Consider the following 14,665-nt stretch of genomic DNA (forward strand, 5'->3'; position numbering starts at 1 on the left):
GTTGTAGGCACTCTACATTTGTGTCTCTCTCCATATTACTCTGGCACATGCTTGTCTGCCCCTCTTGAGGTCTACAAAATGCAGCTGTATTTATTTCCTACTCAGCAGCATTTTATAGACGCCAATGTTTATTTTGACTTCTGTGTTTGTCCACAAAGCGAATCCTTAAAAATATTGCTTAGTACAGGTTCCCTTCTCTCTATGTCAGAATGTGCTAATGCTATTTTCGACATCTCAAGTTGTTCCTTGTTAGGGGCGAGTGGCTCGCCAGGTTGGTCTTTTGTAAATTTGTGACATATTGTTCCACCCATATTAAGGTGACAAACAAAACTAGAAGGATAAAGCTACGTGTTGCAATCTGCTGTTTTTGTAATGCCTTCCCTGCTCTCCTTCCATGATCTACTCAGCCACTTTTATGATGTCATGGTGAGTGACTGTATGAATGACTTGGCAATTAGAGGAAGTGGGCTGACCAAAGGGGATGCTGCTGGTGGGGCGCTCTTTGGAGTGACCTATAACTTACCATTCTCCAAAAACCTGAAACAGGTTAACTTGCATGAGATGGCTACCTAACCCTTGTATTCAGAAATAGTATCTTCAATTTCCACACTATGACTGGCTACGCTGTTCAATCCTGGCACCGAGCATTTCGACACATTTGGTATTTTACGAAATAGTAGCCGAGGTGCTGAGAAAAAAGAACCCCACGATTTCCTTTCCATCTGAATGCAAAACTACAACAGTCTGCCTCTAAAGGATTTGACTTACCGGGGACACTTAAAAAAAAAAAACATTTCAGACTCCTAAGCTTACCACCATGTCTTTGTTTCACAATTTAGCACAATGGAAGCTTCAATGCATGGACTCTGGTAAGGAAAAGATTGTCGTACACTACGATTTAAAAGTTACACTAGTTCCCAGGTCTCTGGTAAAAGATGTTTCTCACGTTACCTTGGTGACTGCTACCTTGGCTCCCTTGTTGATAAGTTGCACCACATTATCCGAGTGGCCTTTGTAGGCAGCTACAAGCAGGCGCTCCGAGAGGACGGCGACTGCATCCTGCTGGCTCATGAATTAGAGGAACAGGTTCTTAGGGCAAGTAGCAGGCTGGTAACTCAAAGGCCAAGCCAAGGCCTCCTGAATGGATGACAACCGGCACACCAGGCGAATGGGCTCTCTGGGAAGAGAAGTATCACCATGTCATCTTCTGCACCTGTAGATCAGAGGAAATGGCAGTGAGCATCACAGGAAAGAACACAGATAATCTCCATTCGTTAATTCAAAAAAGTATCTTATTTATATCTTTTCCGGAAAGGAGATGTAAGAGGGCGGGAACTGGAGTGTTAACAGCAGAATGCTCATTCAGAACTGATCAGAAATATTAGAAATGTACTTGGATAACACAAATATACAGTTCTACCATTCCCACTGATTTAAGCAAAGCAGTTATATGGAAACTATTACCTAATAAACTGATGGTGGTAAATAAGCGCAAAAAATGCACAAACCGTGTGGCATCAAACAACCTGTAACGCATTTTTTCTGTGTGGACTGCAGGTTCTGGTTAAGTATCTCACCTCCTACAGGTCATATTGCCCTAAAATTTAGCCGGCAACTCTAAATCACCATCCAAAATGGGAGAACAAATAATGATGATTTTAAAGCATCTCTATCTAGTGCCACATCAGCACCAGAGAGGGGGGCAACTGCTGCTCCATCATTTCAAGGCTATCTTGCCCCTTCCTTCATTCATTAATTCACAGCCCCTTTAATTGAATGACTTTTACGTAATTCTAGCTCACATTTCCTGCCTTTTGTAATAGGTTGTCTTGTGTTGCCAGTTTGCAGTACTACATTTTAATGGGGGCTAATATACAGGATCAGGTAGTGTAAGTCCCAAAGGACGGGGGCCCAAGGCAAATAAAGAAAGCCTTCACAAGAAAGTATTCTAACTGAAAACCATAAGGGTTTATTCAAAATAAATAAATCAATCAATACAGAAAGCAAAAAGATAGTCGTTTTAAATCAGTATCAATATATTTAATTAGTGAAGAGAAAAATCTAAGAGTAAAGCCAATTCACAGTCTGTCTTCATAAAGGGGGCAAATTTCTAAGTATGAAGTTAAATAAAAATCCGACATAGGGACTGTCCAGTATGAAAGAAAGGAAAAGTTCCCATCTAAATCAAATAAACAGGCTGCCATGGAGTCTGTCTTCGAAGAAACTGACAAAGGTCGTCCTAAGTGGGACGGGTATGCCTAGACAAGGGTCCCATGCACACTGTGTCACTAGAACCTAGCTGTACCCAGTTGATGAGTCCATAACTAGGGCGAAAACGGTCCTGGGTTGTTTGAGTTTCGGTTTAGTGAGGACCTGGCTTGGTAGTTCGGGCTGAACTTTGCACTGGTGCAGGGTGAAGACTGATTTGCATATGGCTGGTCCAAACTGAGGGGGCATGGTGACCAAAAGAACAAATGGACTGGGATGAACCCCTGAGAAATTACCAGTGGCTGACATGAATTCAAGTATTCTATCTATCACTTTTTGTATACTTTAATATGTCGCATTTTGAATATGGTGTAAAGCTGAAGTGGTCCTGAAAGAAAGAACCAAAGTCAACATCCAACTGACAACCCTGAAAAAACCTGGTAAGAGGTTCGAAGGAGCTCGAATTTTCCACACTTATAAAAGATTTACTCGCAAAGGACACCGTCATTTGAGAAAACCTTTGAAGATTTAAGTCCTGTCAGAAGAAATCCTGTCATGCGCTTCTAAGGATTTTGAACCTCCTCCACTATAAACAAACAGACCGTGCTTGCAGAGGTACCACCTCATGAAACTCCCTTACAATTGCTCAAGAAATCATCCAGCCATGGTCCTGAAGAGAACCCAAAAAAAACAGGGGTTTGAAACGCGTAGACTATTGACCATTGTGGTTTCCACGCACAACTTACATCAATGTGGAGGATGATTAGGACTTTCTGTAGAAAAGTAATTTTTCTTTCATTTCCATATTAGATGATTTTGGAACCCCAAAGTGTATACCAAGATTGTGTAGAAAATGTTCCGCTCTGGCCTTTTAAATTTAGAACTAGTTGAACACCGAATGTCTCACATGTTTTTTTTTTATATTTCAACACTTGTTTAGTGATTCTTAGATGTAGCACAATGTTTTGTACTTTGAGAATTGCAGTTTTGAAAGTTGTTATCACTCTCTCCGTGAAAATGGCAACTAATGTTGAAAATTGATGTACTCATATGTTAAAACAGAATCTAGTGATGTAATCATATGTTAAAACAAAATCTAAGGTCATGTTTATTAAAAAGAATGATCTTTACAAAAAAGCAAAACGTATTTAAAAAATCCAGCCACCAACTGTTTTTGTGTTTGAAAGAGCACTTTAACATTAGCGTTGTTCTAGGAAACCACCCTCACAGGAAATAAGTGTCAGAAAATGTGTGGGAAGGTAAAAATACGCGCCTTGGCAGATCTGGGATTCAGAAGGAGATCAAGAGGAGTGGAGAGATATGGACCTAAAACCCAATCATTAACAATGGCAAAAAAACTGCTTAACCCTAGCGTTTGCCATGCTACAGTCACCGGCGAGGTGGGACATCTAGCTGCTTCTGGCAAGTAGCTGAAGAAGCCACTACCCCATTCTTATCCTTTCTCTACCACATTAATGCAAATGCGGTGGTGTCTAAGCCTGGAAAAGGTGATGCCGATATATACAGCTTTTCCTGTTAACCGTTTTGTGAATGATAGTCCCCTTCGAGTGAAACGACTGCCATGTTTGAATAAATAGATTTCCGTCCCATGCAACTACAACTGCAATGCTGCATTAAGATGATGTCAATATCCCCTGTGTAATCAATAAGTTAACAGACCTGGTTTTGCAGTTTTAAAAATGCTAACCCCTTAATAAAAAAATTGGATTTGAAAAATCTGTAAAAAGTTGGCTATTTTACATCACCCAATTTAGGTTTTGCTACTCCCGGTCATGAAGAGAAACAATTTTGAAATGCTCCCACAATTCTTCACAGTCCCTTCAGAACTATCCAGTGCAGTGATATGTTGTGATGTTTCTGTAAGTCTCAATAATAAACCTCTCAAAAAATATAGCAAACATACGGGTGGTAAGCCAAGATGCCAGTTGTACAATCTTGTCAAAGTGGGTAGGCGCTCCTCAGCGCCTCGGGCTTCCAGCTGGACTATAATGTGGGGGGTTAGCCTCTAGTTGTTGCTTGTAATCTTCAGATTATGCCAGATGGTGGCAGGGCCCGTGTGCCACTCTGTCCACGTGTGCTTGCCTCCCTCTTTGTGGTACTGAGGCTGTAAGCCAGAGGTTCAGTAGCTTCTGCCCTACGCCTCTGTGGAAGGACTGCAAACTGATACTCCTCTGACGCTCTGCCCACCACCCACTCTGCTCCACATGCTCCTTCCTTCAATAAGGGTCCTGCAGCCTGTGTGCCTCGTCCCACCAGGGGAACAGTAAGGAGAGGCACCTTCTCCCACCATGGGCATAGCCATGGCTGGCTTTAGCACTGGTGGCGCCCGGTGCGACAATGTTTGTTGGCGCCCCCATCCATGGTGGAGGTGGTGACCACCGCCACCACAGATTCCCTCACCACCACCTTTTAACAGTGCCCCTCAAGTCTCCATAACCACTCTCTTTAAGAAGCATGTAATTAGTTCTATAGTGCCACTCATACAAGTGTAGGGTGTCAAAGCACTTTGTATCACACACACATTACACAGAGACAATCAATCATATGCAAGTAAATCAGCTTATAGGAAATGTTACATAAGCCAGAGGGCTACAAGGTGTAGGAGTGACATGTCATCTGTACTGGTAGGCTGTATAAAATTTAAGAGGGCTTGGTTTGTAGAAGCACAAACTCAGAATTGAAAACAGAACACCATAGTTGGGGGTTCTCTTCAATAATATGAATCGATTTCTACCCAAATTAACCATTTTAGCAACATTAATCTATGCTCTAATCTATACTTTGAAGTGTGCATGCAGTTCTTTTATGACAGTTAATAGTTCACTGTTCTATATTAGGATTTTTACTTAGAAACTGCAAGTAACAAAAGGAAGTCTCTTAGAAAAGCAGTAACCCACTGTCCTATTTACATTATATGCACTTTGTGATCTGCATGGTACACATTCTTTGCAGCATGAATATTAATCCTCTGTGCCATTTTATGATCAGTCAAAACCTCAACTAGACAAAACTCCACTCTCTCTCTCTCCAGGAAGAACATTAATCACCAGAGTTAACTTGACATTTTTATTGTTGCCTGGAAATTGCAGGGAGCAAAGAAGCTGCAGTAGGTGCTTTCAAAACCAAAATAAGCTAGTAAACATGGTGCCCCCTGAAGTAAGCACCTGGTGCGGTGCCACTGGTCGCACCACCCAAGAGCCGGCCCTGGGCACAGCATCCTGTAGCCTCAACCAGGGGCACTGCAACCAGTAACCTAACTGCTGATATGTTTTGAAATGCTGCGTTAGAAAAAACATGACATCCTACAGCTTTTCCTTTTACACTTCCTGTACTCCAGCAAAATTGTCAGATAGTTTTACAAAATCCTGTAACTCTGCAACCTGAGAAAGAAAAGTTAACACCAATCTCCATGTTAAAAGAATAAGCAGCTATTTGTCAGAAGACATCGCTTGACTGACATTAGTCACCTGTCTTTAAACAGCACAGCAAATGTGACAAAATAAAAACTGTATTTAAAGGCATCTTCATTGCTCTTTCATCTTCTGAACTCCAGCATAGTTATTTTGGGGTGCTGTATCCCCATGTTAAGGAAATACACTTTTTTGAATTTGGAGAGATTGTGTATTATTTGTAGAATATGTTTGTCGTACAATATACATGCCAAACACGGGTCAAATTCTTAGAGCCAACCCAGACCCATGGCTGACCCTATTATTTGCCTGCGTGCCCTCCTTTATATGCTACTCTGGCATGGTACCTGGGGCCGCCAGTCACTTTATAATATTATTTGAACACTGTAAAGACTAGAAACGTGGAGGCCTGCCCACATGCTCCTATTTGATAACCCTACCATAAGGCTTCTTGTAGCAGAGTTTCCCCTGGCACCTCAATGGGATGCAATGGTCTCCAAACTCTTGGGGGTGGACACTGACACAGGGACCCCGACTATAACACAAAGAGTTATCACTCAGGATATAACCCCAATGGCGTGAATGCGATCTAACGCCAACACCTGCACTGCTTCAACCCCTCTGTCTCAAAGCCCTATTGTCACTAAGTCTTGGTGGTTTTTGACCCCCCCCCGCTACATTGGGTGCAGCAGCAGGTCTTGAGTTACTCTCTCTCCCCTAACCTTTCTTCACTTTAGTTGTCCTCATTTGGTTGTGCCCTATGTTCCCGGTCAAGTTTGAACGGCACTGTACCTACATTATTCACATGCTACCTGGTGCCGTGATTTGTTAGCACTGCTCTGTTCTTTTTGAGATATTGCCACACGATTTGATGCACTCACCATACCCTGTATCCCCGCTTTCCTGTTGCTAATAGTTATTGTGTACCGTGCCACTGGCAATCAATTTTCTTTCTTTTCCACTGACGACATGAGCGCTGTTCTGACTGTATACTTTATTAATAAAGTGCAACACAAACAAAAAAAGGTTAATAAAAACGATTTAAACAAAAAAAAAGGCTTCTTGTAGCAGAGATGAAGAAAATTGTGTGCAGTGAAAGTAAATTTAAAATAGGTGATCCCAGGTGAAGGACTTCAGGCCGTTGTGTTGTATGTGACCGTAGTCAGGAGTTCTCAGGGAGAACTATTAGACCTAGTGGGACGAGCAGACAAATAGCTTTAGTGGGGATGTGGCACCACTCAAATGTATTCTTGGTTTGGTGGCTGGGTCTGGGGGCATTGAGTCAGGTCTACTAAGTCTGTGGCACTTTTTTTCATTGTTCTTATTTCACTAAGAGGTTTTCTCTTGTTCATTTTTTGGATCGGGATCTTAAATCTATATATACTGACTAGTTTACCAAAGTGTAGAAAATCTGCACCAATAGAAGTACTCCTTGAATCCGAACAAATGTAATACTTTTTAAAATACACAAACATTGGCAGTAGTAGGCTTGGAAAGCTGTACCAGCCACAAGTTTCCAGGCATCCTACTGGCAATCATACACCTAGAAGTTGATGGGATGAATGCTTGCAAATAGTCTAACCAGTGGCAATCATTCGAGGTAGCATTCCAATCCATTGTTTTTTGCCAATTATGCCACTCTAGAGGGAGGCCCACCTAATGAAATCAGTGCTGACCCATTTCCTAATGTCCTTTTTCTCAGTCCATCCTGAACCATGGTCATCTCACCCTTCAATCAATCAATCAATCAATCATAGCATTTATATAGCGCGCTACTCACCCGGGCGGGTCTCAAGGCGCTGGGGGAGGGGGTCCGTTTATTGCTCGAAAAGCCAGGTCTTGAGCTGCTTCCTGAAGGCGAGGTGGTCCTGGGTTTGCCGAAGGTGGGTGGGGAGGGAGTTCCATGACTTGGCTGCCAGGTAGGAGAAGGATCTTCCTCCGGCGGTGGCTCTGCGGATGCGTGGAACGGTGGCGAGGGCGAGGTTGGTTGATCGCAGCTGGCGGTTGGGCGTGTAGAAGGTCAGTCGGTTGTTGAGGTACTTGGGCCCCAGGTTGTGGAGGGCTTTGTGTGCGTGGGTGAGGAGTCTGAACATGATCCTCTTGCTGACGGGGAGCCAGTGTAGGTCTTTCAGGTGGCCGGAGATGCGGCTGTGTCGGGGGATGTCCAGGACGAGTCGTGCGGAGGCGTTCTGGATGCATTGGAGCCTTTTCTGGAGTTTGGCTGTGATTCCGGCATAGAGGGTGTTTCCGTAGTCCAGGCGGCTGGTGACGAGTGCCTGGGTGACCGTCTTCCTGGTTTCGGTGGGGATCCATCGGAAGGTCTTGCGGAGCATGCGCAGGGTGTTGAAGCATGATGAGGACACAGCGTTGACTTGTCTGGTCATCGAGAGGGAGGAGTCCAGGATGAAGCCCAGGTTTCGTGTGTGATCCGTTGGCTTGGGAGTGGTGCCCAGGGCAGGGGGCCACCAGGAGTCATCCCAGGCGGAGGGCGATGATCCCAGGACGAGGACTGCCGTCTTGTCTGAATTCAGTTTCAGGCGGCTGTTCTTCATCCATTCGGCGACATCTTTCATCACTTCGTGTAGGTTGGTTCTGGCGGTGGCGGGGTCGTTGGTGAGGGAGAGGATCAGCTGGGTGTCGTCGGCGTAGGAGATGATGTTCAGGTTGTGTTAGCGTGCGATGGCTGCGAGGGGGCTCATGTAGATATTGAAGAGGGTGGGGCTGAGTGACCCTTCCATCCTACAGCCTACGGAATGCCCACTGCATTTTTAGTAGCGAAATTTGAGATTCACACCCCCCCCAAATCTCACAGACTTAGCTACAGCCCTGTCCACACAAGACTGCTAGGATCTGTGAAACTGAAGGTAGGAGTAATCAAAAGTGCAGTTCCCAGATGGGAATTTGCCAGTGTAGGAGGAAATACCCAGGTGCCTTATGTACCAAAACTTCATGGAAGGGAGAAAAAGTGACAGATGAAAGCGGGGTAAGATCGAGGAGACAGAGCCAGAGCAATAAAAAAGAAGTTGGTAAGATTGAAGAATAACTAGCAATAGAGAAACAGACAGTGACACCAATTACAGAAAAAGAGATGAAAGAATGATAGGCAGACGGACCAAAATGACAGACCTAAGATATATGCGTCAGTGGCACTTGCACCGTCTCATTCTTTATCACAGCTTGGTACACGGGATCTTCCTTCTCTGGAGCTTATATGAACCAATCACCTACTCGCATAAAACAATGATGTTACTCTGCAGTAAGCAACTGTCGAGCAATGTGCTACACATTGTTGGGAAGCTGCCTATTGCAGGCTACGAATAAAAACTAATACCCCATGCAAACATTTTTATGTAATACAGTCACTACACTGTATTACATAAATCCCCTAAATGCAGGACGATAAGAACGCCAGCAGGGGAGACTCCAGAAAGTGCGGATTGCTTTTGTAGGTTTGATACCAGGCTGACCTCTTCCCTGAGTTATTAAGGGAGCACCAGTCCCCTATCAGAGCTAGAACTAAAAGCTATATAACTGTGTCTCACAATCAAATGGTCACCAAGGCAAAACTGCTGTACTTTGACAAGATGCTCGGACACGCATCAAAACCGAATACTCGACCAACCAGAAGCTTCTCGTTACATCAAATCCAACTACCGAAGGAGAGAAGACATAGGAGTCTTGGTGCAAGCCACCATACACTGAAATTCCCACTCAAGTCAAACTAGCATGCCAGCTGAGAAGGTCCTGTAGATCCTCCTGTACTCCAAACCCAAAGATGAATACCATCAACCCCACACTTGATGTTCTCATCTACAGAGCTTTTACTGAACTCTGCACCCTGCCTGTCTGGAAGTAGTCGTATTGCTATCCTCCCCCTTAAAAACTGAAGAGAGGAATAAACATACCCCCAAATATTGGAGATAAATTAGGCTAATGTAGTCCTTGTCGTCTAGGGAAAGGATATTTTTTTTCCGAACCCCTGCCTCACTGTCAGCTGCAGTGGCAGTAACAAATACAGGCTCTTCAGTGCGCCTGCCTAGTATGCCTTCCCATGAGCAGTGAGGCTGCGAAAAACTGGAAACTTGAATTTCGAAATGTTGCTCTCAGTTATCAAACTCCAAATGAAAGAGATTTACCCTTATATGACCTGAAAGGGACAGGGTACTGAACAATAAGATAAATGTAAGCTTCTCTTTACTTGGCTGTGTTACTCATAACAAATGGCGTTGGCACTTAATCTGAATAAACATTAAGAATTAAAAATCGAATGGATTTATGATATCAACAAGAGGAAAACAAAAACCATATACAAAAACAATCAAATTACCCAGTCCTTTCAACTGCAGAAACTGTGCACAAATATACTTAATTGGCTTTTATTAAAAATATTTTGTGTTACATAAAATCCATGAAATCTTCAGATTGTTTATTCAGATTAAGTGCCGACGTCATTAGCTGCAACAAAAAAAACAGTCAAGGAAAGGGAAAATTTAATTTTTCTCAGTTATCACACTCCATTCCTGTTGTCTCAAAGTGTCACCACCCCAAGAAGAGTTCGTTTGAAGCATATGGTCTACAGATTATATGATTTTGTGTGAGGGGAATAATGACTCATTTCAAATGAAAATATTAACTAACCCCACGTGTCCTGTTGAGGCAGCCACTCACTCGATGCTATGGAAGCAACCACCACAGGCAACTATTCTTGCTAACTACAAAATCTTCATGCCCTCTGGGAGTTTTCATCGCGCACTGCAAAGACGATTTGCACACTTTACCCAGGAAAAAGCCTCATTTCGGTTTTGGAGGGAATTTAGTGCCATGGAATACAATTATTAATTTGGTATAAGATGTTATGGGAAAAAAATAATAATGTAAAAAAAGATTTTTGAAAAGTAATTTCTGCAAAATAGGTTTTGGAAACACGGGTTATCACATGCTACCTACTGGAGGTTGTGGAGGAAGGTCTAAATTCAAAGTGCAACCCACTGACAGAATTTCCTCCACAATAATTTCCCTACGGTGGAAGAAATTCAGCTTGTGGATTGTACTCCATATTTTAGTTTTACTCAAAAAAATTGAGGATTTTCAGTTCCCTCCAAACTCCCAAGGAGGCTCCATGTCTCTAATGATGCAATGTTCATCACAATTATAGGAGCAACTCACAAAATACATGAAAAATCAATAAAAATGAAGGATCACATTTTCCATTTCTATTAGCAGACAATGTTCAGATAAATTAAATAAAAAAGGCTCTGATGCACTCCGCAGTGCAGGCAGTTGTACCGCGTACTGCAAGGTAATACGTGTCACCTTGCTAATGTACTCCGCCAGAATCCTCGCTCCAGCCATACGTGATCTGACTTGTCATTGTGGCAACTAGTGCAAAATCAAGCTTATCATCTGTGACAGGTCTGTAATGTGATCTTCCTAAATTTAACCTGTGGCAAAGCGTAATAATTTCCTCAAGACATGCCATCCGTAACCAGCGCACGACATGCCTTAAAAAAATGTCAGGTTGCTAACAGTGAAAAGAAAAGGTGTTTACAGAGCTTAATGCTGGATCTTAGGTGAAGCTTCAAAGGTTTTTTTTTTACAGTCAACTTGTTTACTTGCATCATTTGAGGAGTGTAATCTGCTGTCTTTTACCACGGACTTCTTCAGAAGATTCCTGCCTGTCAATGGAGCTCTAGGCAACAGTAAATATGTGGGCGGGAGATTTTTTGAAGAGTGATTATTAGGCCATTCAAGAGCTCTTATCTTTGAGACAGCTTGACAAATGTGTTCTGTGTGTGCAAAAAAACACACCAGCCTGCAATGTTCTTCAGTTCTCTGGTTTATTGTGACTATGGATGGTAACCGCAGAAATTCGAATTTGCCACGATCGCCTTGCTTCACTCTTTTAGACTTGGGACACTGCTCGATTTCAAGAATAAAAAGAATAAAAGAATGTTCTAATAATCAATTATGTGATCCATCTTAAAACGCTAACCTTGCAATCTAGTGAAACTGGAGGGAAAGAAGATCAGGGCTACTCACCACTCTTCAATATAACACACAATCTGGACCATGAGTAGTACAAGGAAGGGAACTAGGGTTATTGAGGCCGAGCTTAGTCAAAGCACAAGGCTCCCAGGCCAAGTTTAGGGCTACAACAGGGGCTGGGGTACAGGTTGCCCGACCTTCTTGTAATCCCAGGAGGTCAAACCAGGTTGTGATCATGCAGTCACGCCCTAAAGTCAGATCACTTGCTCTACGTTATCACTGGCTGGGTGGGGCAAATGGCGCCTCATGAAAGTCAAGTAGACAAGGAAGGGGTAAAGGTATGGCAGAGTTGGAGAAGGCAAGAGAAAATGATTAGAGGTGCATACAAGTGGGGAGATAAGAGGTTGGAATTGAGCTGCCACCCTCCTCAGTGTCATCAAGACTCTTTGTTTCCAGTCCTGGTCTTTCATTTGAGACCCTAATGCAGTCTATGAATTGTAGTCTTTGTTTTCATTCAACCGATTGGACCATCAGATCCAACAATGTGTATTAGTGAACCCAATACTGCAAAGACAGTGTCCTGACAGCAAATGGATGCAACAGAATGAGAGGCAGGTGAGATGGCAGATATGCAGATGGGAATGTGGTGTAGGAAAAGCTGCAGAGGGAGAAGCAAATGGTAGATGGGAAGCTGAAAGAGACATGATAGACACAAGTGGACCACAGGAGAAGAGGTCAGGGCAGCAGCATAACATAAAATAAGATGATGCCAGTCCCTGCACAATAAGAGGGGCCTATCATTCTCCCATATATCACAAATACTAAGGGGGAATGGGCTCCTCTGAAGAACTTGGTGGGCCCTTAAGGATAGAGAACGCCCCTCCCCCCGTCTGCCAGAGAAGTAAGAGGGTAAAAAGGACACTATAAGAGAAGAATAAGGGATAAAGAAGGTAGGCTATAGATACGAGGACATGGGAGCTACAGATGGCGAAAATGATAATGGTGAGTGAACCGAGTTTGGCGATGTGAAAGGGAAAACAGCAGTGGAGGCAGAGTGAGAGGGAAAGTCACAGCTGTTAAATTTGCGATGGGGAAGTGAACCGTGATTAAAGTTGTGAGAGGACTAAAGAAGTAGCAGAAGGAAAGGTAAGCCGGGGGATGGTTTGAGGAAATATAAATTTTTGGTCAAGTTATGTTCCCTATCGTGTACCCCACCGTCTCCATGTACGAGTTAAAGTGCATGTAACTTCCCTCCTGTGCCAGCTATGAAGACGCAAATACATTTGCGTCCAACGTTAACATGTCCTCTTTCAGACCCACCCTGAATGGGTTGGATAGTCCGTTCCTAAGTATGCTATGCCAACGTCTTTTTGTAGTGTACTCCACATGTTTTTCAGCTCTGGCAAAGTAGGCCCAGAATTTCCGCCATCGAGCCTTTTTCTTCCTTCTGACTCTGAAAGCCTCAGCCCAGGCTGCCCAGGCTGCCCCCGTACCTGTGAACTCTGCCTTACTTCCAGCGCGGCCCGCCACGCTTAGCTCAGCCTGCTGCCTGCCAAGACTGACTACAACCTTCGAGTTATCTGTTCCGCTCCTCGAAGATACATTCCTGCCTTCTAGTTTCAGTAAACATTCCCCAGCTGCAGAGCCGAAGGGCCGGCCTGTCTCCGTACAAGTAATTCATAGCCTCTGTTACCATGCTCCCATGGAAGGCCCATGCCCCCACGCTTCTCATGCAGACACTCAGGCGCTTATACACGCACTCACAGTCAGTATAGAATAGCTTCTGCCCCAGAGACCTTTCCGCCCAGATAGCTCAGTTCCTAAACATCAGATATCAGATATGATAGAAGCACAAGTTGATCTGACATGCCAGATTTCTGTCTCTTTCCGTCAGTGTAAATGTCAAGCCCCCTGCACCCTCCAGTTTCACGCCAATCACACGTCATGCAGCTGCGCGCGCATCCAAGCCTCTGATTTCTGCTGACATTGCAACATTTCTGTTTTAGTGCCACCCACATATGACACCTACCTGTGACGTTTCTAGAGCACACCTCCAGTTACGCCTAGTCCACGCCTTCTGATTACGTACTAGTAACGCATGGATGCTGTTATCTTGTCTACTCTCAGCTGTTACGCCTACTATATTGCTTTCTATGATGTAAATTAAGTATATAAGCTATGTATTGTCAATAAAACATTGCTCTATCCCTTCCTGAACCCTGTGTGGTTGCAGGAACATGATATCCAATTCCGGAACGATTCCTTTTTAAGGAATAAAACCCCTAAGAACTCTAACACCACGGACTCTGTTTTCTTTCTTTCCGATTGAGTTATTATTGATTAAGTACTTACCTGCATAGAAATTAAGATGGTAAATGAAATATTTACGATATTTTGGCGCCCGAATAGGGACCCCTCCCCCACCTCACGCGCCGGTTGGTGCGTTACAAGCTCTGTCCCCTGCCATCAGTTAGAAGGAAACTACGCGTACCGGCAGGATTTCCTGTATCTCCCTCTGGCCCACGGAGGTGACGAAGATTGCGATCAGTACCCAGACGAGGTGGTGAGGAGTGCGGAGGATCCCGACCAGAGCCTAGCCGAAAGAAGCAAGGTCCGAGGTGTCAGGAGGCCCACCAGTTTTCCGAAGTATCCACGTGTCGAGCCGAGTCGAGTCCGGTCCAGTCCAGTCCAGTCGAGTTTTCCGAGGCCTTCTGTTTTCCGTGCTTCCCGGTGAGTACCATTGCTGGGATGTATCTAGACGGGTTTGGGTACACAAGTCCGGTCTGCACTGTTTTAGGCAGTGTATCTGTACTGTTTAGCAGTACATCCGATGATTCAAGTTCGTGCACTGTTCTCAACAGTGTATCTGTGCTGTTTAGCAGTACATCCGATATAGGGGGTAGTCATATATGTCGCAAATGTCTTTTTTTGTGATTAATGTCGTGGTATGAGTGTGACTGTTTTAATGTGCATTATTGTGTTCCTGTATAACTAGCTGTATCTAGTATTAAGTAGCAAGGATTGAGCGTTCAGTACTGAGT

The 14,665-nt window shown here is 43.9% G+C and overlaps 1 protein-coding gene across 4 annotated transcripts in view; it reads right to left on the minus strand.

The window, feature by feature from the left end:
- ANKRD6 (ankyrin repeat domain 6) overlaps positions 1-14,665 on the minus strand; it is an 857,509-nt gene that overhangs the window by 286,221 nt on the left and 556,623 nt on the right. For 2 of the 4 annotated variants that reach the window (XM_086926652.1, XM_086926650.1), the window contains exon 2: positions 952-1,213. In XM_086926652.1, the coding sequence (XP_086782778.1) occupies positions 952-1,071 (120 nt within the window). In that variant the 5' untranslated portion in view covers positions 1,072-1,213. Of the gene's footprint in view, positions 1-951; positions 1,214-14,665 lie in introns of those variants that run through there. The other 2 variants (XM_086926653.1, XM_086926649.1) reach the window with 1 other exon arrangement.

This window comes from Lissotriton vulgaris, chromosome 6, assembly GCF_964263255.1.
Source record: "Lissotriton vulgaris chromosome 6, aLisVul1.2, whole genome shotgun sequence".
Taxonomy (NCBI): Eukaryota; Metazoa; Chordata; class Amphibia; order Caudata; family Salamandridae; genus Lissotriton; species Lissotriton vulgaris.